At 42.1% G+C, this 26,978-nt stretch overlaps 1 protein-coding gene across 1 annotated transcript; it reads right to left on the reverse strand.

Moving 5' to 3' along the window:
- Positions 1-1,966: 1,966 nt before the first annotated feature.
- Positions 1,967-26,531, reverse strand: LOC139742181 (DNA-directed RNA polymerase II subunit RPB1-like). Its single transcript, XM_071652758.1, has 27 exons — positions 26,244-26,531; positions 24,217-24,370; positions 23,478-23,593; positions 22,780-22,959; positions 20,454-20,735; positions 19,646-19,807; positions 18,984-19,204; positions 18,434-18,566; positions 17,716-17,840; positions 16,939-17,149; positions 16,243-16,452; positions 15,399-15,536; positions 14,732-14,932; positions 13,364-13,492; positions 12,896-13,118; positions 12,300-12,510; positions 11,572-11,716; positions 10,705-10,810; positions 9,876-10,081; positions 9,126-9,350; positions 8,266-8,613; positions 7,686-7,790; positions 6,855-7,037; positions 6,230-6,433; positions 5,333-5,510; positions 4,436-4,555; positions 1,967-3,129 (listed from the first exon to the last, which is right to left on the reverse strand). Exons 1-27 carry the CDS (start codon positions 26,328-26,330, stop codon positions 1,967-1,969), a joined length of 5,766 nt encoding a protein of 1,921 aa, XP_071508859.1. The 5' UTR covers positions 26,331-26,531.
- Positions 26,532-26,978: the final 447 nt, after the last annotated feature.

Genomic DNA, 26,978 nt, shown 5'->3' on the forward strand with positions numbered 1-26,978 from the left:
AAATTGTGATTCTTTCACAGTCGCAAGTTTAGAGTCTGTACACAAATGTCCAAAGAACTGTCTCTACCATACCATATGTGAATTCCTCGGCATGTCAAATAGACAGTCACATCAAAAATTGCAATTTTGTTTTGTAAATTTAAAAGTTTCAGTCCTACATTACAGAGATATACATGTGACATGTCTCAAACTATCATTTACATATTTAGGCAATTCTTTTTTTTTCTTGTCGCCAAGTCATACATGTCAACTGTTCATTGCATTTTTTTAGCACTGTCAGAAAGCAACAAGCAACACTTCCAAAATGATGGATGTTACAGTACATGAACAGTTACACGTATAGTTTTCAGTTTCCACTTTGTCTAGACACACTTTTCTTCTTACTCGCAGAAAAAACAGAAAAACAGAATAATTCTTAACACAGACAACCAACAGGCTTTCTTAAATGCTTAGCAAACACTGATGTCTTTCAGACTGAACACAGATGTGAGCATATTTGAATTTGGATGGTTCTTCCAACATTGAAGAGTACAATAACTATAAGCTTTAAAGAATGAATCCAAAATGATGAAATTTCTAAAGAAAACATGTGAAGAGCATTTCCTAACCTTATGAGGCAGCTGTATTGCCATAACAGATTCACAAAAGAGAAAAGAAAACAAATTTACCTGCTCCAGCAATGAGTAACAACTTGACTTAATGTCGAAGTCAAGAGTAATGCCACATTCACTACATCTTAGGCAAGGCAAAGAAACCTCGTAAATGCCTCCTCAATCAAATTGCAACTGAGATAACATACATATCAACACCTCTTTCTCTCGTTTTTCCAAATGTGTATACAAATGCCACATTCACTACATCTTAGGCACAGCAAAAAAATAAACAATGCCTCCTCAATCAAACTGCAACTGAGAGAACGTAAGCATCAACATCATTTTTCCTCTCTTGTTTTTTCAAATGTGTATGCATATATGCCAGTATTTATCAGCCAACACCTGGATCCCACATTATCACCACAGCGATGGCTTTAAGGATATTTTCACAGGCAAAGCTGAATGGTTGGTTACCTGCAATCAAACTGAGCACAGCATCCCTAGTAAAAAAACTGTACACAAAGTGGATGCTCAGAAATCAAAGCGTGGTGAGAGCTAGGGAAGGCATAGATTATGTGGTACATAGGTCCTTATCGAGCCAAGATAGACAGGTCTCACTTACATTTGCCTGCATTGTGAAGGAAACCTGGTATGGCTTCAGACACACAAACATGGATCCGAGACAAGAGCACATTCAATGTGGCGACAATTGGCATACACTTGAAAATAGCAACATGTGATGCCAAAGAAGAGATATGTATGGCTTTCCAGAGCTTTCTCTGACACAACAGCAAACAAATGGTGCAGTTTCCTCAACATATATCAAAAGCACAAGGTTGTTCACATTTGACAGCAAGATCCAGTGACTTCCTAGGTATTGGTAAACTAACTTATGACACTATTGATACTGAACACCAGTAAAATCTGTACACTGCTGGAAATGATTGTATTGGCATGATGCTTCCACAAACTCTTCTCTTGTCTCAACAAAGGCACAATCTTCATGGAGCATGCTCATTCACAAATATGGCCTATACACAGTTAGCACTTGATATTGCAGAAACACACTCATCCAAAATTACAAATTCTTTCTATACATACATCTGAACCTGCTGATGATGGGAACTTGCCAATGATGGAGAACTTGCCCTACTGTTCAATTGTCACACTGTAAATAACAGGCACACACATTTCCTTTGAAGTATTGTCCATAAAGATTTCACAAGGGTTACCCTTGACTGTGTTGTTAGCTGGATACCACAAAACATACACTCTTCCTGCAGCAGGCAGCTGGCAAATTTCAGAAAGCAGATAATTTGACTAAATGCCTCTGCACATTAACAAGCAAGATCAGCTGTTTGAGGACTATTTGTCTAATCATCCTCATCATCATCCATGCCTGGACTTGTTGGACTATAGGATGGCGATGTTGGGGAGTAGGATGGGGAGGTAGGAGAATAGGTGGATCCCTTGGGGCTGGTTGGCGAGTAGGTGGGGGAGCTAGGGCTGTACTTGGGACTGGTTGGAGAATAGGTAGGCGAGGCTGGGCTGTACTTGGGAGAGGTTGGGGAGTAGGTGGGGCTCGTGGGCGAGTACTTGGGGCTTGATGGGGAGTACTTGGGACTAGTGGGAGAATAGCTAGGGCTAGCTGGGGAGTAGGTGGGACTGGTTGGGCTGTAGTTAGGCGATGTAGGACTGTAGCTGGGTGAAGTGGGACTGTAAGAGGGACTAGTAGGCGAGTACTTAGGACTTGAGGGAGAGTAGCTGGGGGAGCCAGGGCTGTAGCTGGGCGACTGGGGGGAGTAACTGGGTGAAGTGGGACTGTATGATGGACTCGTTGGCGAGTAGCTTGGAGATGTGGGGCTGTAACTTGGAGAGGTGGGAGAGTAGCTTGGACTGGTGGGTGAGTACTTGGGTGAACTTGGTGAGTAGCTGGGACTCGTGGGTGAATAGCTGGGACTTGTTGGAGAGTAGCTGGGAGATGTTGGGCTGTAGCTTGGTGAAGTTGGCGAGTATGATGGACTTGTGGGGGAGTAGCTAGGACTGGTTGGGCTGTAACTAGGACTAGTTGGCGAGTAGCTGGGAGACGTGGGACTATAGCTTGGGCTGGTTGGGGAATAGCTTGGTGACGTTGGTGAGTAACTTGGGCTGGTTGGACTGTAGCTTGGGCTGGTTGGGCTGTAGCTCGGGCTTGTAGGGGAGTAGCTCGGAGATGTTGGAGAATAACTTGGGCTTGTTGGTGAATAACTTGGGCTGGCTGGTGAGTAGCCAGGGCTGGTTGGTGAATACGAAGGCGACGTTGGTGAATAGCCGGGACTTTGCGGTGTAGCAGGTGATGCTGGAAGGTAGGAAGGCGAGGCTGGCGAATAGCTGGGTGACATGGGGCCCAGGGGAGATGGAATGTATGGGCTGGCAGCTGGAGAACTTGGAGACTGAGGCTGTGGTGACCAGGCAGGACTGTAGGCAGGACTGAAACCTGTTGCATCGGACTGAGCAGAAGGACTGAAGCCTGCACCTCCTGGAGTCATACCGCCACCTACATCATCACAAAAGAAACAAAATTCTAGATAGTTGAAAACCTTGAATTACTGACATGATTATCTAGTCATCATCATACCTACAGCTTAATGAAACATTCACTAGGAAAATTCAAATGAATTCCCTCTGCTATAGTGGCCTAGCACATATCAAGCTGTGGTAATTTCTAAGCTTTATAAAGTGGAGCCATCTGGTTGACAATTGTTATTGAATAACAGACTTTATGTTGAATACTTCTTGCTATTCAGCTGTGTACACCTCACATATATCAAACACAAAACATAGAGAATAAAAACTTTAGAAATGAAGCATTCCTAACAGTTTAGATATTTTTCTGAATATGCATGTTGAATGTCTCTTATCATAAAACACTAACACCATTACAATTCAGAAATGGCCAAAAAAAAAAAAGGAAAAAAGGAAAATGCCGAAATATATAAACACAGTCAACAAAGTGTTAAGAGTTTAATCTGTGTGGATAAAGATGTTTGGACAACAGAACATACTCAAACAAGAATCTGAAAGAGACAGCATTAGCAAAGTTAGAATTTAATCAATCAGAGCAAAGATGACCACAACAAATTATCAGTGCTTGAAACTGAAACTTCAAAAAGAGTAAAGTAACAATTATAGGGCAACAAAGAAAATGTTCAAAGAAAGAGAAGTAAGTCGTAACTTCCAAAACATGAATACAGTTTGGTACCTTGGTATCATGAATGAGTGATGCAACATTTTTGGGTTGTTGGCATGTCCTTCCCTGCATCCCTTTCTATACAGTAGCATGATCAAAAGTTATAATCCATAATAGAAACGTGCCGTAAAAATTTTGCAATGGGCCCTGAAAGTTTGTCGACTCCTGCCTGTGACCTTTGACCTTGTGGCGATCTTCAACTCCCCAAGAGATATCTACCACCAAAGTTTGGTTGCAAACAGTCCTACCGAGCATAAGTTATGAGCCATAATCGAAACGCGCTGTAAAAACTAAACATTGGCCCCTTAAAGTTTGTTGACCCCTGCCTATGACCTTTGACCTAAAGGTGATCGTCCTGTTTACTAATATGTGTAACTTTGCATAAACACTCTTCACTCCATGTTTGATTGACATTGAAGCACTCAGGTCAAAGTAATTTTAAGTTTTTGTAGCGTTACAGACGGACAGACGCCGCCAGCGAATCCTTTAGTCTCCCCTCACCTCCGGTGGGCTCGACAAAAATTGACTTGTTTGTCTCCAATAATGAGAAGTCCACGAATCAATGCATTCTTTGAAGGCAAATATAGTAGAGAGTCATAAGGATCAGTCTTACCCATTGGTGACCACTGGGTGCCGTACGCAGGTGTGCCTCCTTGGTTCCAAGGTGTCATCTGAGGTGACATACTCTGTGATGGTGATCCCATGGCACCAAACAGCATCCCAGGCATACCCACTGGTGGAAAAAAAAAAAAAAAGAGATTAAATATTGCTCAACTCAAAAAGCACACTATAATTTTGTCAAAGAGATGGTAACACACACTGTATATGCTAAACCTTTCTTAAAGGATTTCTTCTCTTGAATGTTGCATATTGACCTTCATGCAAAACTCAAGAACACACCAAAATATTGCCCATTTATAACTCAATATGTAATCTTTATCATCTCCGTGGTGAGAAACCACTAAACTTTGCATCCTGGAAAGGGATGATACATATTTTGCCATTCTGTCACTCTGGTTCACAATAAGCTACAAGCAAGATTGTTGTAATTCATGAAATGATCATGCACCAAAATATTGCCCATTTGTAACTCAATATGCAATCTTATCTCTGTGGTGGCAAACCACAAAATTTTGCATCATGGAAAGGAGTAATCCATATTTTGCCATTTTGTCACTCTTGTTTGCAATAGTGGCGTAAAGTAAAAGCAAGATTGTTGCAATTCATGAAATGATCATGCTCATCAAATATGTCACATGTTCTAAACATAAAGCTAACATTAATATTTACATATTTGAAAGACCATCACAAGTAAAATCAAAAACAGCAATATATGCACATAAAGTAGCATTTCCAAGTACAAGAGAATTCACTTCAAGTACACTATCACCGACTGCCTGAACAATACTTCAGAATTTTTTTCTTTTTTGGCAAGTCAATAATTTTAATAATGACGGTGTGCACCAAAAAAGGAAACTGACTTGGTGACAAAGTAGAGATCAATACTCACCGTATCCCGGTCCCATGCCCATGGGGATCTCCATACCCTGCTTGCACTTCTCAGCATCCAGGAGGAGGTCAAAGGAACCGGTACCCAGGGAGGCCAGCTTACCCATCATGATGTTCTCACTCACTCCCTTGAGGTAGTCCGTCTCTCCGTGGGCTGCGGCATCATTCAGAATGTCCACCTTTGGTACAGCAGGACAGTGACATGAGACAACAGTTAATGACCAATCATCCTAAGTGCACAACTGACTTGCTCATCTGTTACATGTGTTATGATGCAACACAAAAATTATAACAAGAAGGCAGAGTTGCACTCCTGTCTTCACAAAATCATATTAAGTATCTTGTTCAAACATCAGGTGATATGTCCACAGTTTGGATGTCATCACTGTGAATCCTCTCAATGTAGATCCCTGAACAGAGTATGAAGTTCACAGAGGTTAAGCCTTTTTCGCTTTTACGCTGATGCTGGTCACCAAAAACACCTTTGAGTTGTTTGATTCTACTCTGCATGTTCCTATCTGGTTAACATATGCTGTCCATTTGGTTGGAAAGTCTGACAAAACACACTTTTTATGCACTTACATGTTCTAATATCAACCCCCAACAAAGCAGCTTTTTTTTTTCTTTTTGTGGCTTAACCCCTTGTGTGCTTTGGGTGCTGACGGACACAGAAAATTACACAGCATGGCACACATTGTCTCAAGTCCCTGGCACATAAATGATAAAGACAAGTTGACACGATGATCATCCTAATATAGTTCTAGTATTAAAACAAAATGTAAACACACATATATAAATGAGAAAAAAAAAATCTTACAAACCACAGAAATACAATTTACACGGGGTTGGCTGTGAATTAAAAATGCTTCATGAAAAAAAAAAAAAAACCCTGACTCACCGTCTCCTCAAATGAGCATCTCATGAGGGCGCCGACATCTTGCCTGTTGATGCCATGACGTGTGATGGCCATCAGATGACCTTTGGCTGTCATGACATCACACAGCAGGGCCAAGTGTCGGTAGTTGACGTAGGAGCCGTCGAAGGAGATCACATGGTTCATTTCTGTCTCTACGGACTTGCGCACAGCCTCAATGCCTAGCACCTGAGAGTGAAAAAAACAACATCCAACACTTAAGGTTGAGTAAGGAGTCCACAAGAAGACATGTTCTGATGGTGTGTCATTACCTAACACCTTTGGTCACATGACACATATGCACTAGAAATTTCTACATCATAACTAAAGGCTGAGTCAAACTTGTACTTCTATGTCATAAATCTACCCAAGCAAAATAACACACATCCCGCTGGCCACTTACAGGCAGCTGTCGTTATCAAATCTGACAGGACAAAGCAAAACACATCATTATTTCATGTTTAAGCATATAAACCTGGACCCAAATGTGAAGACCAGCCAACACACGTGAGCTAAGACAGCGACAAATAACTATCTGCTTTTTAACACGGAACAGGTTCCCAGGCTTGCTAATGTCACATAAGGTTAATGAAACAGCATATCGGCAGACCTGGAAGATCTCGCAGATGTCGTTGGAGAATGTCCTGACCGGGTCCACTTCCGAGTCGCTGAGGACCTTCATCATGCTGGTTCCGTCAGTCTCCAGAATCCACTCGGCGATGGCCTTGAACTCGCCCTCCTCTGTGATGATGATGCGCTTCTTGTTGTTCTGCTGCGGCAGGTGCATGTACACCTGTGTGGCAGGAGGGAAGCAATCACTTGTAATGCACATGCCTGATTAGCCTATCACTTCAACACTCGTTCTTTAAACATCAACAAAAATTTTCAAAAGAACTCGACCACAAATTTATAAGTCACATAAACAACTTTTCATTATGTCAAACAGAATAGATGAGAAAATAAGACTTCATGCATCTCTGTACACGAGTATTATTATTTCCAAATTAGTACAAATGTGAGGTAATCTTCCTCAAATGCATCAAACAGAACATATGCTGTGTGAAAATAGATATAAAACAGATAGTCTAAATCCTTCCTGTGCAACACCCACTTGAAGCCATTCCTGTAAATCACTTTGGGGAAGGATGAATAGCAACAATACATCATAAACAAATCTGGTTATCAGTTTTTCCTTGTTTTGTGCATGCATGTTCAAAGTTAATGACTGCAGGTACCCCCCAACATACACCAAACAAATAAAACAAAACGAAACCCAAACTAAACCTTACACATTTGCTGCAGTAAGCTGCTATGAAATGTGAGTAGTACCAAATGTTGTCATAAATTCATGGTCCCACTTGGGGAAACTACAAACACACACACACAAATAACGAAGAGGACTGGAACATAGCAACTGGAATTGTCCATCCAATATGCATACCTTGCTGATCTGTTCAATGCCCTGCAGTGTCATGTCCGTTAGCATGTTGGATTCGATGCACCTCAGGAAAACATCATCTTCCATCTTGTCAACCTGTTCCTCCTCCTGTTTGGAAAGAGAAAATACAAGTATGAGGTTTGTGAGATTAACTCTGGAACAAGAGGACTCCATTATGTGAGAATCTGCACGTCTACTGTACATTGTGGGGTCAAAACTTAGGTGGTTAATATCCACAATGTCAAACAATAGTACAATATCAATGCTTTACAGTCACAGAATAAGACTTTCTTTTTGCCACTTTAGTAACCTTGTCTAACTGAAAAGTGTTCAAAGGTTTGAATAAGAGGTAAATGCCAATAATCTATGATTGTAAATGGCTACGCATACTGTTTAATTGTCTAGACAGCATTACAGATACATATATATTCTACAAAGTCATAACAGACCTATGAGTGTAGCCATCAGTGCACACTACTGAGAAAGCAACAATTCATACAAGCATTCCTCTTTCCTTCCTTCTGCTACACTGAAATTATAAACCCTCCATCAAAAGGTCTCTATACATTTACAAATGTCTTACATCTTGGAACTTGTTTTCATCACTATTCATGATGCGTATCCTCAACACCAGCTTCTCTGCGTTGTCATCATTGAAGATGCAGTTGAGGTCATCGCCGAAGCCAGCGTTGATCTTCTCTGCAATCTGCTCCATGCTCAGCTTGCGGTCGGTCATCCTCTTCCGGTCCAGCTCCACCCGAAGCAGCCACGGTGAGATGCGTGTGGGGTCAAAGTCAGGCATCATGTAGTAGAGGTTGACCCAGTCCTGGTCCTCGGCGATCACCGTGTTCTGCGGCTCAGGGTCATAGTAGATGGCCGTGTTGGCAGTCACCTTGCGCAGAGTCGTGTGCTCCAGGCGACATAGGATATCCTGTGGGAGAGGCCAAGCACAAATTTATGCATACATTGTTTGTTTCATTCAAATCTCTGACCAAAGCAATATCCTAAACCAACAAAGCATGATAAATGCACCATCTAAGGTCCAGTGAATGTCATCGTTTCGAAAGTCACTCCCATATCTGCAGATTAAACATACACCGAACTGGCAACTTTCCATAACACAAATGCAATGTGACTGTTCTCATACATAATAATTGCATTATGGTGAACCACATACAGCCGAATTATGAAAATGACAACTTTACACAACCGTTACGCCCTGTGGCATAATCACTAAGATTTCATGAGGGTAATGTTAAAATGCATGGAAATATGTGAAGTAAACAGTCTGTGCAATTCTTCTTCATCTTGCTTGCTGAAGAGTTAATGGTGGTGGTTGACTTTTAAAAACTTTGCGGTTTCAAAATACCCCCGACTCTGAGAGACCAACATCTCTGAACTATGGATTCAAGCAAGGAAGGGGATGTTGAGGGTCACACCCACCTTTGCCCGCTCGGCATCTCGAGCTGCCTTGCCCAGCAGGAAGCAGGTGAGGGACGGGGTCTTGGGCTTCTTGGAGATGTTGATGATCTCTTTGAGGCGGGGCACTCCCAGGGTGACGTTTTTGGCAGACACACCGGCAAAATGAAAGGTGTTCAGTGTCATCTGGGTGGCAGGCTCTCCCAGCGACTGGGCAGCGAGGGCGCCTATCATTTCACCCGGAGCAGCCTACGAAAAGACAACATACGATTTGTACCATTTGTGACTCACACACTGCCTGTCGTTCTGACATTCTTATGCTATGTATGATCTTTCTTTCATTTTTTATGTACATACAGTTAATGAAGTACAATAAGTTTCAGGCTTGACATATTAAATAATTTCAGGAATGAAAGCCATCTAAACACTGAGTAACTATGTACATGCATATGTAAACATGACTGCCACTTTAAAGAGGCTGAAGGATGGACATTAGATTTATATTTTTTTTGACTAACATCATTATAGGCATTTCTCAAATTTGAAATACTTTCACTTGCATTTACACTATGTTGTAGTTAGGTTATTGGTGTGTCTGTTTACTACAGGCAATTCATTAGAAATGACTACTTCAGGGTAACTCTTCATTTACTTGACCTCTTGAAGTCTTCTGACTTATAATCTCACAGGGGGGACACATGACCACAGTTCTCTGTAGATAAGAGATTAAATGGTATACTATCATCTCTGTTTGAAGGCAGCCAAATGCCTCACCTGGGACTGTAGGAAGCGAGTTTCAATCTCTCCCAGGAGCCACTCAAAGGACTCTGGTGACAGGTGGTGTTCAATGGCCACTCGGGAGGAGCAGAAGGTGGAGCGGACAAGGGCGTTGATCAGGAAGGTGGCGTTCTCCTGGGCCTGCCGACTGATGCGGTCCTCTCCCTTCACCACCAGCAGCTTCTTCTTCAGCTCACGAATACCTGAAGGGGTACAGTCGAGGCGGCAGTGATCAAGAGCATTATCAAATCAACTGGGCTTCCACACTGCATGGAAAATCCTCCACCAGTCTACCAGATGAACTGCCCTAGGTCATGGAACCACCCAGACTATTTTTCCTGCCAACTTACCATTCAAAATCTTGAAATAATTTGTTTTTTTAATTCAAAACGCATTTGTTTTATTTTCTTGCAGCTCTCATTATATTGTTGTGTTGAGTTACATCTCCATAACAGAATATTTGACATGTTATTTTTTTTTTCCACAGGTATATGACTTCAAAGAGTATATTACAAAACATCTCAAACTTCTCGTGCCATCTTCTGGAGTGTCTTTCTACATATATTTAACCTGCTTAATCTTCACAATCCTAAAGTGGGAGGAATAAGGAAAATACATGATGTATCTACTTTCTTTGACTGCTATCTCCCAGTGCAGGGTGTATAAAATTCTTTGTCTCACCTCAGGAAAATCCACTGTAATAACTAATTTTTTTTTTTTCAAAGTGTATCTTATACTACAACAAGTAACCTCCTTTTTCCTTCTAAATCTGCTGTTGCCTCATTAGAGTGTCACGTCAGGAATGTGATCAGACCAAACTCTGTACCTTCAACTACTTGGATGGGATGCAGATCTGATGGCTGTCTCGTGTTGATGTGGAAGATCTGCTGAGCATTCCAGATCATACGATCCAAGTTGCATGGGAGGGCCACCTGGAAAACAAAACACACAAATGGTTAAGGCACATGGTCCCAGTGGTTTAGTTGAATATGTATGCGGGCGCACGGCACAAGTTTCCTATAGAGACCTATGCTATTGACTCCTCTTCAGCGCTTACGCATTGACCCATTTCCCCCCGAGTCCGAAGAAGACTGATCCACTGTAGTCAGTGGTCCGATTACACTTCGGCTCATGATTCGGCTGAGGGGGATGACAGCTTTAGCAAACATCTTTTGTGACGTCATACTAGAATCACATAAGCACGCATCCTGGCATTACTGCAGACTGCGGAGAGAAGACAACGAAAGCAACGTTGCCTAGCAACACCTACATGCCCTACTCTTGATGACAGCTCAACTTCAGCAATCTTTGTATCAATGCTAACGGTGATCGGCAGTATCATCAACAGCGCCCCTGCACCAACCGGGACTACGCGCCTTTAAGAAATATCTGTGACCAACACATCTATAGCTATCTTTCACTCATACATGTACTGGATTGTGAGCATTCTTGTCTCTTCCAATGAACTATGGCATATTGTGATTGTCATCACAAGCTGAATAATAAATTCAAATGATGAAACAGAAGATTTTAAGACAGACTCGACAGTGAAACATGTCCACTCATCACCATGACTACAGCTGGGCCAGAACAACTTACGAAAAAAAGAAAGAAAAGAAATGAATTTATCAAGGGCTGTGATATAAATGCCATGACTGGACATTCAATGTGCAATTCGGAGATTTCCACTCACCTTGCTCTCTCCCTTGGGGAAGATTTTGCGAAGAATCTCTCTGTCCTCCCTCAGTTGTTCAAACTCCTTCTCCAGCTCCATGTGAACGTGGGCGTTGGCAACCACATCCCTCACAATTTTCTCATTGAAGCAGCGCCTCAGCATCCTGCCAGTAAGAAAGGACACACCATGATGGTTCAGTCACTGATTAAACAGTATGGCCAACAATCTCTCAAAGGACAATCAAATGTATGACAAAATACAGTGGACTCCCATTATAACGAAGTCCTCGGGACTGGCACTTTTCTTTCGTTATATCGAAATTTCGTTACAATGGAACAAATAAACAATAAAAAACACTGAGCGGATAGCGTTGCAGTTTTATTTCGTTTTAACCGTGTTCGTTATAAAGGGAGTGCACTGCATCTGTAATACTAGTATACCAAGACAACTAGCACAGACCTACACTACATTTTGAATCATGTCAGCTCTCTCAACAGATGTCCCTTGGAGGAAAGGTATTGGGATGATAACAGACGACACCATGAGTATGATTGTGGCTCATTTACTATCTCAGAGACATAATAGCCACAGAATAAGCATATCCTGGGATACAGGACTGAAACTGGGCTGCTAAGGTGCACAATTAGAAACATCATTGGAATTTGTATTTCCCTCCAGACAGAAGCAAAAAACATTACCATAACCCAAGTATAAATACCCAAGAGGTTGAATCTGTCCCTACTCACTTCTCGTTAGAGTAGTCAAACTTGAAGCGTTTCTCAAAGTCTTTGTGAGATGGTTTCAGCGTGGCCAGGTTCTGGAACTCTACCGATGCTCCGTCCAGTCCGTCTTCCCCATACCTCAGCTGCACCAGATGGTCGTTGCTGTTTCTGCAGGTGCCATCATAGCGTACCATGACACTCTCCATAGCTTTGATCAGACGTCGCTGGATGTAACCTGTCAAACATTGTGCACAGAAAAAATGTGATTAGTTGTTTTTCACTCTAAATGCAGTAGCACCATTATTATCACTACATAGATGCAAAATTACTCTGGGCGATGGGACCATAAAGTCCGAGAAATTTTTTGACTACGGTATACAGGACGATGGCATAGAAATTGCTGTTATGTTTTCAGACATTCCCATTTTCTCTGATCTTGTAGTCCCTTTATCCATACACAACTCTTTGATGCATTTTGAAATTCTGAATGTTTTCTGACAAGTCAATTTGACAGTATTCTCTATACATGCCATAAATAGCCACGTACGGAGGCCAAAGCAGTTCTCATTTGCTTGCCCAACTTGTACTATAAAACAACTATCAATGAGTGCTAGCCTCACCAGTCTCGGCAGTCTTCACAGCGGTATCAATGAGACCCTCTCGACCTCCCATGGCATGGAAGAACATCTCTGAGGGGGTGAGACCGGCAAGGTACGAGTTCTCCACAAATCCTCTACTCTCGGGACCGTAGTCGTCCTTGATGAAGTGAGGCAGGGTGCGGTGGCGGAAGCCAAACGGGATACGCTTACCCTCAACATTCTGCTGTCCCACACAGGCAATAACCTATGATGGGTGAAAAAAGATTGAAGAATGAAAATCCCCATATATGTACCTTACATGAGCCACAAAATAGAGAGGCATCTTATTCATTTAAGTGTAACAGAAAACCAGACTACTTCTGGCGTAGTGCACAGTTGTTTCATTCATGAAATCTCTCATAGGAATATTGCAGTCTTTTGTGGCAGCAGACACTTTGCCTCCATGTAGATGAAGAGGACAGAGGTGGAGTACTTGAACAATAGGCTCACCTGAGAGATGTTGATTTTGGATCCCTTGGAGCCAGCTACCACCATAGTCTTGAAGTTGTTGAACTCAGACAAACTCTTCTGGGCACTGCCACCGGTCTTGTCACGAGCTTCGTTCAGGATTCTGTTCACCTGTGAAAGGTAAGAAAAAAAGAAAAGTTATAGGGATTTTATGGTACATACTCTCTGCTTTCTTTCTTTTTTTTTTTTTTCTTTTTCTTTTTACTTCTGCGTGCAATTTTCTGTATTTTCATAAGGGCACTGATAGTCCAGATACGTTCCTCAGTTGAACTCTCAAACTCCCCTCAGTACAAAGTTCAGTTGTTAACACTTTTCCTGAAGCTGGTCTTACTCTGTGGAAGGATATTTGTGACCCGCTACAACAAAATGGTCCTAAAGTCGCGCACGGTCGAAGCCGTGAAAATCGAGTTTGAAGTCAGAGCATCAAAATTGGTGAAAACTTAAGATTTTCTGAATTTGACATATTATTAGAGTCTGACATGTCTTCTATTATCTGTCGAATTTTTGAAGGAAAATGATTAAAGGAAAGACCAAAAAATAGCGTTTTTCTGGGCCATGTTTTTTGGCGTTTCAACGAAGCAGAAACGGGTTCGAACATTTGGATTGAGCGCCACACGTAGGCTCCGCCCCTAACAACAACCAGAGTGATCTCATTGGTCAGTTTGCTGCTTGCCGCTAACCGAAGCGTGAAGCTCGCACACTGCCCAGTCGACTGGTGCGTGCTAGCGGGGTGCACTATGCATCCTGGTCACAGATTGGTCTGTGAGGAGACCGCCGACGTTGTGTTTGAATGAGCATTTCGGGGGTTGCTAGGGCTTACCTTCTATTGTCCGGAAGTGAATACTGACTTGCGTGTCCCTTGATCGTGATTGCTTCGCAAGGAGAACTTTTAGGGCGCTTTTCCCGAAACAGTGATTTCCCAGACATCTCGACATGCTGTCTTTTAAACATCGATATCTCCGCAGCCGATTATTTTAATAAGATGTGTTATATATCAATTTAAAGCAGGAAGATTAGGGAATTGCGTCATGCAATTTTCAAATAATCGACCGCGCCCGACTTTAGGATCATTTTGTTGTAGCGGGTCACATTTTATCAAACTGCCACATGCCATATGCATCGATTGTTAAATATCTGTCAAAATCACATAAAATTTTGTTTGTATTCAAACAGTCTGCTTCCCATTCATTTTTACCCACATCTTCCTTACCAAAATCCATTCATGTGCAACTAGACTTCAATGTCACTAAGGCATCCATTAACAAAGAGCCCCAGCTCTCTCTAAAACAATCTCACTGGCAGTTTGTTTGTTACCCAAGACATATATAATCTTTCCTTCCAAAATCTCACCTGATTCTCAAAAGTCTGCCTCAGAGTGTTGCCTGGCGTTGGGGTCAGCTCATCGTTGTGGGCCTTCTCGATGACCTCTATCACTTCCTGCTTGGCCTTGCGGATGGTGTTCTGGATGTCCTGATAGGTCTTGGCGTCGGCGATACAGTCACCAATACCGATGGAGTGCCCTTCCAGGAGAAGCCAGTTGTTCACTAGCACCTGTTTGAAGGAGAGGAGTTCCTCACATGACATTTGTGGACTTACAATGATGGCTGCAGAACATGTGACAGAGTAGGGATTGAACTACTGATAAAGTCTTCCTTGTGTGTTTATGTGCATGGATCTAGGGCAGTTACCCCTGGCAATTACCCCTGACCCTTCCCCTGGCCCTAATCCTAATCCTAAACCTAACCCAAACTCTCAACCCTAAACCTAACCCTAACCCTAATCTTTACTCGAATCTTACCACTAACCAGTATTTAGCAGGGGGGGGGGGGGGGGGGGGGGGGTAACTGCCCTGATACGACCTGCATACCTCACATGCAAACATCCAATGAGTTTACACTGGCTTACCAGAAATGTTAACAGCCACTGACACCCTGGCCTGCTATTTTAAGTGTGAAGGGTAATGGACCACACAGAACATGTGTGAGGTTGGTTCAATTTGGTACAGAATGGTACTCACTTGCACAATACTGTAGAATTCCTTGGCGATCTCGTGGCCCCTCTCCATGAAGATGACGTGACCCAGGGAGCCCCCGGAGGCACCAACAGTCTTCTTACAGATGATGCCGGTAATCAGCTCTCCATTCACGATGTACACCTGTGACAAAATCATCAATTGGAGAGGATATCAATGGCCTGTGTTTGCATGTCAGTACACAAATCTGATTTATGTTTATATACCCAGGGTGAAAAAGGAAGCATGGCCATCAGTGCCATGAGTGAAATTGTTAGTCCCTCTCGGTCACAACTGCTTTCGCTACTGATTACACTCTCTACCTGCACAACAACACGTCAATGATTATCTGGTTCCTACTGGGACGATGACTCTGAAATATACGACAATGAATGCAGTAACATATGCCTATTTAAATTGGGCTTGCTACGAAATACATTTGATATTTTCAATGTCCAATACAGAGTAATGCACTACTTTGAAGATGGCAGCATACAAAATACTACATTTACATATACATTTTCATTTCCTGCCAAACACTGCTTGCCTTCAATCTATTCAGCTTTTCAAGCTTCTTATCAACTGCACAAATTCATTATGACCATATGTGTAAAGACCCTGATTCATTCTTTTTTCTTTAGCACTGAAAAAATAGCATCTTGGAAAATAGGAACTTCTATTGCTTTGAGACTAAACAGCAAGCAATTGTGTACACTTATTCTTACAGAGTACACACTGATCTTGACGGACAAACACAGTGATAACATCCCTCTTATTGTGTGTGTCTGTACGTGTGTGTGTGGGGGGTAGGTTGAAAGCTGGATGAATATGCATGAAGATGATGGGTCACCTTGGTGTCTCCAGGCGACAGCCACTTGTACGGTCCCCTATCTTCCCCATCGGGATGGGTGGAGTGGGAACGGATCAGATTGACGTTGTCGGGGATGATGAGCGTCATGAGCTGCTTTCCCGTCCACAGGGGCTTGGGCTTGAGGATGGCTGGCTTGGGGATCTTGCCGTCCCAGTTGGGCAGGAACATGAGCAGGTTCATGACGGTGGCCTGAGGGCAAGAACAAAACATTTCCCAAAATTTGTCTTTCAAAAAAATATTCTTTCAGTCTCTATCTCCCCCCCAAAAAGAAAAGTTCAATCAAGTGCATCACAACAATGAAAATGCAAACTGCACAAGCATATGTTTGTCAGCTAGCTGCAAGTATCTCAATGCATAGCTTGGGGAAAAACATTTTGTGCTCTCATCAAGCACAGCATACAGATGTATTTTGGAAAATATAATCCTGTCAAAATCCTCAGACAAAAATTATCTCACAAAAATTTGACATATGACTGTGCTTTACTGCCTCTCTTGGACGAATACTGCATGTTTCTCGCCATGCATTAGCCACTTTCCCACCCATTAAAACAATCTCCGATGTATATTTCCTATACCTTCAATTCACACAACACACAAAATTTAAGTATTACTGGTTGTGAACATGCGCTTCCTCAGAACTGTATGGGAAGGTACAGACAGCTCTTTATCCTCTACCTTGTCGATCATGACGTCCCTCTTGGTGAACTTCCTGATGGCACAGAGGGAGTCCTGCACGATACCCATAACGGGGCGGTTGGACTGGGGTGTGATGACCTGGCGGGGCACCATGATGATCTCTGTGACCTCTGCCCTCGTTTCCATCGACTGGGGCACGTGGAGGTTCATCTCGTCACCGTCAAAGTCAGCATTGTAAGGGGTTGTCACACTTGAAAGAGATGGAGACAGATTGAACATAAAGCACTTACAGCTAAAGCTATGCATGGGCACAGCTCAAACAGTACCCATTAGCACAGCACTTGCTTTAAACCTTTATTCCAGTACTACTAGAACCCCTACTATTACTACACCACTTGGCAAATACCACCGTTTTCATATGAAAAATTATTCCTTGCTTTTCAATTATCTACGAAATCCCAACATCTTTGCCGGAGCTTAGCCTGCATGACTTGAAGCAGCCACCTTTTTATTTTTCAGTCAATCTCTGTTCATGTAATTCCAGGGCAGCAAATATTTTAAATCAACTCAGGAAGATTCCCAAAGGCTTTCATGGACATACTTGTTTCTTGCGTGTATCTTAACAGGCAAAATAATTCCAAGGTCAGGGAGGTGTTTACATTTTCTTGGTCTAGACGTTGAAAGATAGTCAATGTTTCAAGTAGCTTCCTTTAGAGTCAGGGACATTTGGTAGCTCTGTAACTTCATCCTTCAACAATTCTTTGGTTTTACTTGTAATAATGCAACAATGGTCAGAACACAACTGAGGATATTTACCTGAGGTTGAGACGGAAGGTGGACCACGTCAATATCTTGACCCTGTGACCCATCATGGACATTTTGTGGAGGGTTGGTTGGCGATTGAAGATAACCACGTCATCATCTCGGAGATGCCTCTCAACCTTGGCAAGAGAAAAGTACAAATAGGCAATAACGTGTGAGTGACAAGGTTAAGTTAGTCATCATGCACCAACAGCTCCCTCCTTTCTCCTCCTCCCTTTTCTATACTTAGTACACAAGCCCCAGAAAAGTGAAGAATTCACCACTTTGCTCCTGGTACCATAAACATGGTGACAGAAGCTAACGTTGAAGTCTGACATTTCAGAGTGCAAACACATCTGTCTGTCTTGGGAACCACTTTATGATGTTTTGGAAATTAATTTATCACAATCACATAGTGATATTCTGCTACATAGAAAGTCTGTGATCAAGATTAAAACCTTAATACAGCACACTGCACTTTAAAACAGCTCACATATGCATCGATTCTTACACAAGTGACAAAGCCAGACATTTTCCTCCCTCAAGTCATCTGACTATCAGGCCAGTGGTTATACATTCACTTCATCAGCAAGTGCCCTGTACAATTGACTTGCTTGAATCAAGCCTTGATTTGGTTGCTCTGTACAGGCAGGTTTGAGTGTGTGCAGGGATCCGTCTAGTGTAATTACCGGTAATTCATGTCCATTAAGGTTGTTAAATAGTAGAGCATTACCTTGTAGCCACACTGAAGATGGAGATCGCTGGGCTTGGGGTGAAATCTGAGATCGACTCTCTCACCATTATCACGGATGATGTACTTGGCTCCTGGGTACTGGTTGTGACCTCTGGAAACCAGTTCTTGCAACCTGAAGAAGAAGATACAGTCATGCTTTAGACTAAAATGTGTTCTCATGTGAACAAAGAATATTCAAGGTAATACAATCAACACAATCAGGTATGAAATCCAGAAAAGTAGAATGGGAAGAGCATGTTTTTAAGATCACTGCAATTGGTATTGTCGTAAATGTATAAATTGTAAAATACTGATTCTCTAGGTGATAATCATTTCCTATTTGATAGATGTGATGCCATGATCTTATATTGTAATTGCTTTGCATCATGAAAGCGTTTACTCTATTTTACTTCTTGAATTTTGTGCCAAAACTTTGAACCACAGGGTTTTTTTTTTTTTTTTAATTGTTGTTGTTTTAGTTACAATGAATTTACTGTGCAACACAAAATAAGAGCAATCTTCCTCTCCAGTGACACACACACACACTCACTTTGCAATATTGAAGGGTGTGACGATCTCAGGGTAGGTCAGGTTAGTGGCGATGGTCCTGGGCACACCCACTTGATCAATCATCAAGTTGGGGTCTGGCGTGATGACAGCACGGGCAGAGAAGTCCACACGCTTCCCCATGAGGTTACCACGGATACGACCCTCTTTGGCCTTCAGCCGCTGCTTGATAGACTTGAGCGGTCTCCCAGACTTTTGCATGGCCTGAAAGAATGCCAACAGAAGGTAATTACTTGAAAGTATGTGTTCTAGTTGCCTTCATTCCACTTCTGTACTCTATACTAGACTTACCTAAAATGCCATATATTTTTCCCACCCACCCCCTTTAAAATATTTTTTTTTTTTCAAGATGGGATGTGATTCCATTTTGCAATGCAGACATCATGACTGCTAATTAAGATAGAATTTGTACTTGCAATGAGTATGCTCTGTGAACTCTTTGTTACATGCTTCCACTGCAAAGAAAATATTCATTTGAACATCTCCTTTGCCCCTGTTTAGGAGAACTAATCAGTGAGCTTAGATTGTTCTTTACTTGCACATAACATGTTCTTCATAACATGCTTGCATTTCAAAGTAAGTATCAACACACTTTAAACAGCTCCTCTGTCCCAAGTCTAGGGGCAGAGATTCTGGAAAGCTCACCCTGGGAAGTCCTGGCAACTCGTTATCGATTAGTGTGGCGACATGGAACTGCAACATCTTGGCATCTTCAGCTATGATGTGTGCTGCTGCCCCGTTCTGCTCGTTGCGCCTGAGCTGATTGTTGACCTTCATGATGTCTGCTAACTTGTGCGTGAGATCATCCTGTATGGAGACAACGAATTTGAACGAACAGATGTGTTAAAAAGTGTGACTTGCACTCAAAACTGGCCCAGGTTTTATATGCTCCTAAAACCTCCAACTACTGTATACTAGTATGCCATATATTTCGCGAATCTGCAATTCCCGACGCTTTCGCGAGTGGTTGAATTTGCATCGTGGAGTCCTGTACTGAACAGAGAAGTGTACACGCGTACGTCACATTTACATCAGCATCTGCAGTGTCTTTAATTTCGCGAATAGCACCCGACTCACGAAATTCGCGAAAAAGAAAAATCTCGCGAAATATTTGGCGTATACAGTACTCTACTCAACAGATCTATTACAAGGCCCAGATGTAAAATCAATTTAACTCAGAACTTTTGTAATGGATTGTTAAAAGCGATTTCATGCCAGAGCTGTCTGAGATATGAGGAACTGTTTTGTCAAATCATGCTTTGTTGGAATTGAAAGCAAAGAAAGTCTTCAACGTTAAAACCAAAAATACGATCATCAGCTTTCTGTTTCACCAGAGTTCATTGCGAGATATCTGTAAAGACTTAAAACAAATCTCAGAACTAAATAGAGACCATTGCCCCTTTTCAAAGCTGAACCCTTACACCAGCATAGCATGCATTATTTGACGAATAACCTGATTTCTGGTGGAGCCAAACATGACCACCGCTGGTCTGACACACAGGGGTGGGACTGGGAGGACTGTGATGATCATCCAGTCGGGGCGGGTGAACTTTGGGTCCATGCCCAGGGCGATGCACTCCTCTTCCGTGATGCGTTTGAAGATCTCATGGACGCGCTCTGCAGTGAGTGCTATCTTCTTCTCTTGGGAGTCCTCGTTGGTGTGCTTCCACTCTGCAGTGAGGTCCAGACCACTGCGGCGGATCTGTGGCTGAAATCGCCCGCAACCACCGTGACTCTGGAATTGGTGATTGAAGACAGTGTCAGATTGAATCACGCATTCATCGTAAGTTAACAGTGTATTAAAATATAACTTACACTGAATATGTACTCTACATTTAGTACACATATTCACAACTGTTCATATATTGTTTATCACATAGACCACAGAAATTTGAAAATACTTTATGTATGCTTGCTGTACACTACAATTTGCACTAGTGTCATCTTTGAGTAAATAGCCCTTATGTCACTATATCTTCAAATTCAAGGGTATTAAAGGACCAAATGAGCCACCACAGAAAAAAAAACAAGTGATGAGCCCTGCCTTATGTGGTTATTCTTTCTCACAGTAAACACAACAAGAGACCCGCGGGTCTAGCGCTCACCTGAGTATCGCAAGTTCACCTTTCACGCAGTCACTAATCTAAATTATTCTCTAAATTATTCACAGCTCTACCAAAATTTGACCAGGCATTCTCAAGTAGAGGATGAAAATGTACAATAAGGGCCCAATTTTTTTAAGATTCCTTAATTTGGGGGGATTGGGGGCCCCTGGGGCCCTCTGGGTGGGGCATGGTGCCCATTTTGATAAATTGAGATCCTGACCCCTAGGGATGCTACCTGCCAAGTTTGACAAAAATCCATCATGAGGTTTTCAGGAAGAAGATGAAAATGTACAATTCAGGCCCCCATTTGGACCCTTCCAACCACCCCCCCCCCCCCCTACCCAAGAGGGGCACCCCTGGATCTCCTATGAACAAACTTGAAACTACAGTCATTAATGTACTCACTCATAGTATTATCTCAGCTCTATAACTTCTGATTCTAGAGAAGATTTATAAAGATTCCTTCATTTGGGGGGGGGGGGGGGGGGGGTTGGGACCCCTGGGGGCCCCCTGGGTGGGGCATGGTGCCCATTTTAAGAAATTGAGATCCTAACCTCCTAGGGATGCTACCTGCCAAGTTTGGTGAAAATGGGTCATGGGGTTCTCAAGAAGAAGATAAAAATGTACAATTTAGGCCCCATTAGGACCCCTCCTCACCCCCTCCCCTGGGTCCCAAGGGGGGCACCCCTGATTCTGCCATGAACAAACTTGAAACTACAGTCATCAATGTACTAACTCATAGTATTAACTAAGCTCTATCACTTCCGGTTCTAGAGAAGAAGATTTTTGCGGATTCCTTAATTTTGGGGGGTTTGGGCCCCTTGGGGGCCCCCTGGGTGGGGCATGGTGCCCATTTTAACAAATTGAGTTCCTAACCCCCTAGGGATGCTACCTGCCAAGTTTGGTGAAAATGGGTCATGGGGTTCTCAAGAAGAAGATAAAAATGTACAATTTAGGCCACATTAGAACCCTTCCCCACCCCCCTCCCCTGGGTCCCAAGGGGGGCACCCCTGATTCTGCCATGAACAAACTTGAAACTACAGTCATCAATGTACTAACTCATAGTATTAACTTAGCTCTATCACTTCTGGTTCTAGAGAAGAAGATTTTTACAGATTCCTTAATTTTGGGGGGTTTGGGCCCCCCTGGGGGGCCCCCTTGGTGGGGCATGGTGCCCATTTTAACAAATTGAATTCCTAATCCCCTAGGGATGCTACCTGCCAAGTTTGATGAAAATCGGTCTTGGGGTTTTCAAGAAGAAGACGAAAATGTAAAAAGTTTACGCACGACGGACGACGCACGACGGACGCCGGACGAAGGGCGATCGCAATAGCTCACTTGAGCCTTTGGCTCAGGTGAGCTAAAAAGGCAGAACACAAACCGTTATTGCTAACTCTTCATATTACGGTGACTTTTATCGTATTCTCATTCTACAAACTATGGCAATCTGCATGATCTTTTCCTTCATAACGATATTTCTCTCACGCAATAATGAAAGAAAGTTGAACATAAGCTTTGCATATCACATACACCATTCTCCATATCCAGAAACATGTGTTTCTGATCATTTCCAACCACAGAATAACATTCTGTACTTGATAAGACTTTGCAGTAAGAATCCCTGAAAAGAGGGTAAGACCCCAGAAAGCATTATCAGTATCCCAACAATCTCACCACTTTCTTCTCCACAGTCTCTTCCCCATCCCTCCTTGCCAGTTCTGCATCAAACGTCTGGTCCATCTCCTCTCCTCCTTCGCACAACTTCTTCTTGCGGCACAGATCGTACACGTGGGCCAGTCGCTTTCTCGGCTGCCCCTTTGTTTTTGCAATTATCTCCTTGATCTTTGGGTGATTCTGCAGTAAATAAGAATTTAGTTTCTACACTTAACATGCTTTCTTTTACCACTATCTCTCAGAAAATGATGATAAAACTAATAAATTTATACTATCACAGGTGAATTTAGGACCATTAAACCAATATAACTCTCAACAATAATAAATAATTGCACTGAATGATCTATTTGAATATTTGGACAATACTAATATTACTTTTTGAATTGTGAATGCAATACAGGATGTCAAAAGGCTTTGCAATACATTGATTAATATACCAGTCAAGTGAGTTTTGGTATCTCAAGTGCTGTGCGACCGCAACAAGAAAGTAATAGACTGGCCAGCCCATTTACGGATCGGGTATATCAAGTATACAGGTCTTTCTTTCTTTCTGTTATTTTTCCCCCTTATATATAAAGTAGATGACATAAAACACCTTTGAATATTTGGCAGAGTACTCCCAGCTGCGTGGGCGGATTTCACACACAAATGATAAACTGGGGAGACAATTACAAGAAACTGAAAATGTAACCACTCACAGCATCGACAAGCAACTTGGAGCAGAAGAAGCACACACATCGCAGCACCTTGATGCTCTTGGTCAAAAATCCAATATGGAACACTGGCTTGGCCAGCTCCATGTGGCCAAAGTGACCTAAGGATAAAAACAAAATTGATATGATACATCAAACTCACTACAGAATACAGAACATACACGAAATTCCTTAAATAAGCTGTACGTGTATTTGATATAAGAAATCAATAATTGCTCACTGATAAAAGGAAACAGCTCAGCAGTGTTACGAAACCCGGGCCCTGTTGCATAAAAATGATGCAATCAAATGTATGTTAGAAAATAAAAAATATAATTCAGGTATCAGTCAATAAAAACTAAGTATTCAGAGGTCGGTACTCATATTTGATATCAACTTTTATGCAACAGGGCCAAGGTTACCAGATGAGGAAAAGGTTTGAGTCTTTTATCAAAATGTTACATTGAGTGGAATCTAAGCATCTCACAAGAAGCCAGGAAATTGTTTCCTTTCTGGAATGAACAGTCAGTCATATAAATGTATGGGTATAACTATATTAGAATTGCAGTTTCCTTGCCCTTACCAACTCCTGGCTTATACAAAGCATTAATTCCACAACTTGGGAAACTCAATTACTCACTGCTAGATTCATTTATCCATGGCCATTCTAATATGTTTGACAGGGGCAATTACTTTCTACTCGATAAAATGAAATGATCGATGGTGCAATGAAAGAGTTTCCTACCAGGACAGTCCGTCTGGTTACAGGCACAGGTCTGGCATCTTGACGTCCGGTCAATGGCTCCCTGTCTGGGGTCCATCAAACCTCCCAGCTTAGGTTTGCCTGCCTCCATCACTTCAGAGTAACGGATGCCTCCCTCTGTCACGGACATACGCCTCTGCAAAATCAAAGAGTACGACATTAATCTTCACTCAGAAATACATCTTTAAACTATGGTCAGTATGGGCAATAGCTGGTACAGTGGACCCTTTTACAACGAAGTTCTTGTGACCAGCAATTTTCTTTCGTTACAAGTCAGTGCAAGTGTACGTCGAAAGTTTGTTCCAACTGAACAAATAAATAATAAAAAAGACAGGATAATGATGTAGCCTGAATTTTTATTGCTTTGTGAATAGAAGTTCATTATTTTCTATAACTGTGTTCTTCATAATGGGAGTGCAGAACCTACTGTAAAATTAATGCCTTTTGGAATTTGTTCAGATTAGGTTCTAGAGTAAGAACCCCAATTTTCGGCCGGCCTCCAAAATCCGGACACTTACCACTTACCACAAGCCAGTAAATTCTTCTGTCACAACACACACATATCACATCGTTTCACATACTGGCACACTCGTTCACCACGGGAAAATGCCCGAGTCACCTCCCAAAATCCATCTAAAATCCCAAATTTTGCCGTCAAAACGCAGAATCAGCGCGACTTTTCCAAAGCACGCACGAATTACAATGTAGGTCCCGTGTAAAGAAAAAAAAAGCGCTAAAAATTGGAAAATTACACCGTCCACTAACACAGGGACAACGCAGTGTTAGCGAGATTTTTCGCTTATCGAAAGCTCAGTGTGATGGTATCCTCAAAAATACAAAAGAAAAACAAAATCTCTGTACGTGCCGATGCAGTGAATAAATGTAACGTTATAGGGGCTGAATGCAAGTGCAGAGTCCCCAAAATTCGGACACGAACGGGCGCCGCAACGTCCCCGATGCAACCTTGCGCCGACAAGGTCTATGGCGCGCGCGGATTTTTCAGCGGCTTTATATGCGTATTGACATTGCGCACGTGTCCGAATTTTGGGGAATTGACAAGGTGATAATATTTTGTTGATTCTGTGAAATTTTATGATCTATTTAACAAAATCAATATTGGGAAAAAATAGGTTGATATATTTACCATAAGCCTACAATGCTACATTATTATAGATATAGAACATAATTTTGTAGAGTATTATTTGAGTTGAACAAATATTGCAAAAAAGCTTAACGGCTAAGTGTCCGAAAATTGGGGCTTTTACATGTACTCTAACGTTAGAGTTAGACTAATAAATTGTGAAAAGTCAGGCGCAGGCTAACTGAGGCAAAGCAAAGCTATAAGTAGATCGACAGCATAGTTAGATTTCTAGATCTCTCGATCTCGTACGAGTTGTAGAGTGAGAGAGGTGTTTCGAGTGACAACGCAGTACTGTTAGTGTTGCTTGAAGTGTTTCGAATTCCTCGCTTGTACGTCGCATCTACCCAAGTCAAAATCCACAATTTATATTGATGCTTTCTGACAACCAATTTACTTCAACAAAGTTTAAATACACTCTACATAATAATGGACTTGAGTCTTTGTGCATTGTTGTGAATGTTGGGAATTATGTACCAAGCACTAAGCCTGCACGGGGCTTGTCTACATTGCATTGCATGGCCAAAGACTACCGCCCTTTGCTTTGGATTTTTATATTGCTGCATCGCAGCAGACACAGCTCAGTGCATGCTACACAACGTACAACCATGCCGCCGAGCTGCGAGTGTATCATACATTCATTGCCAACACTGTAAAATGACTGGGATCCGCACCGAGTGCCACATCACTGTCATCAATCTATTTAACCCGTTCAACTCATCTAAAGTTAAGGCAAAAGTCAAGATCATGACACAACAAGTATAAAGAAGGGTCTAGAATTCTATTTGTGTGATATTAGGTTCATGATTGTCCTGTACTGCTAAAACATGAAGCAATAAGTTCAAGACTTTGTCAAGAGTGCTGTATTTACCAATTCATCTGGACTGAGGATACCGAATTGCACACGCCGTACGTTGCGCATCGGCGCTTTAGAATCGTGAAACTGAAGAGTCGCCATTTTCCGATGAGTTTGGACGTTTGAAGACTGTCAACTGCGACACAAAATAGGCAATACTCGGTCAACGTTCACGTTCAAGCAACCTAGCCAACAAGAGAAGAGGTACAAAGTGAAAGTTTATCACATCATTTCACAAGGCTACTACTATTTGGTAATCACTCCGCACAGTTCAGATAAAGGTTCTATGCCCGTCGCTGACAGAGCGACTGGCTGATGCGTAGAGTGCTGTTGCTGTATTTATAGCCTTTTTTCTCGTGACGGGTTTCCTTATTTCAATGCACTGCAAATGCGGGTTGCGGATATGGCGTAATCGAGAAATACGATTACTGTACATTGTAATACTAGTAAATTAATTGTACCAATGGTAGTATTGTATTTTCTTTATGTTTATCTGTTGGAACTTGCATGACGAGAATGTTAAACTATCAAAGTCAGTAAGTACGACTAATGTTATTTCATGTCAGATTTCAATTTTTCCAGATATTATCTACCATCAGTTTGCTTACAATACCCCATTGCAAAAAATCTTGTTCTTACTATTGTAAATTTATTATTATTTTGTCATTTTTCTCTCTCTTCTTTTCTTTTTCTATTCAAACAACAGCAGTGGGCTCGACCGGGGAGAAAAGAAAAAAACAGAAAGATAAA

The sequence above is a fragment of the Diadema antillarum genome, unplaced genomic scaffold (genome assembly GCF_040938485.1).
Source record: "Diadema antillarum isolate AM-2024a unplaced genomic scaffold, OU_Dant_1.0 seq00000984_RagTag, whole genome shotgun sequence".
Lineage (NCBI taxonomy): Eukaryota > Metazoa > Echinodermata > Echinoidea > Diadematoida > Diadematidae > Diadema > Diadema antillarum.

Bases quoted from the DNA above. Each gene is read 5' to 3' on its own strand.
- LOC139742181 (XM_071652758.1), bottom strand. From the start codon at position 26,330: ATGGCGACTCTTCAGTTTCACGATTCTAAAGCGCCGATGCGCAACGTA. The intron at 19,808-20,453 runs GTTATTCGTCAA...GTCTCCATACAG, and splicing joins TTGGCTCCACCAGAAATCAG to GATGATCTCACGCACAAGTT. The intron at 15,537-16,242 runs GTGACCCATCAT...ATTTTGTCACAG, and splicing joins TGTCGCCTGGAGACACCAAG to GTGTACATCGTGAATGGAGA.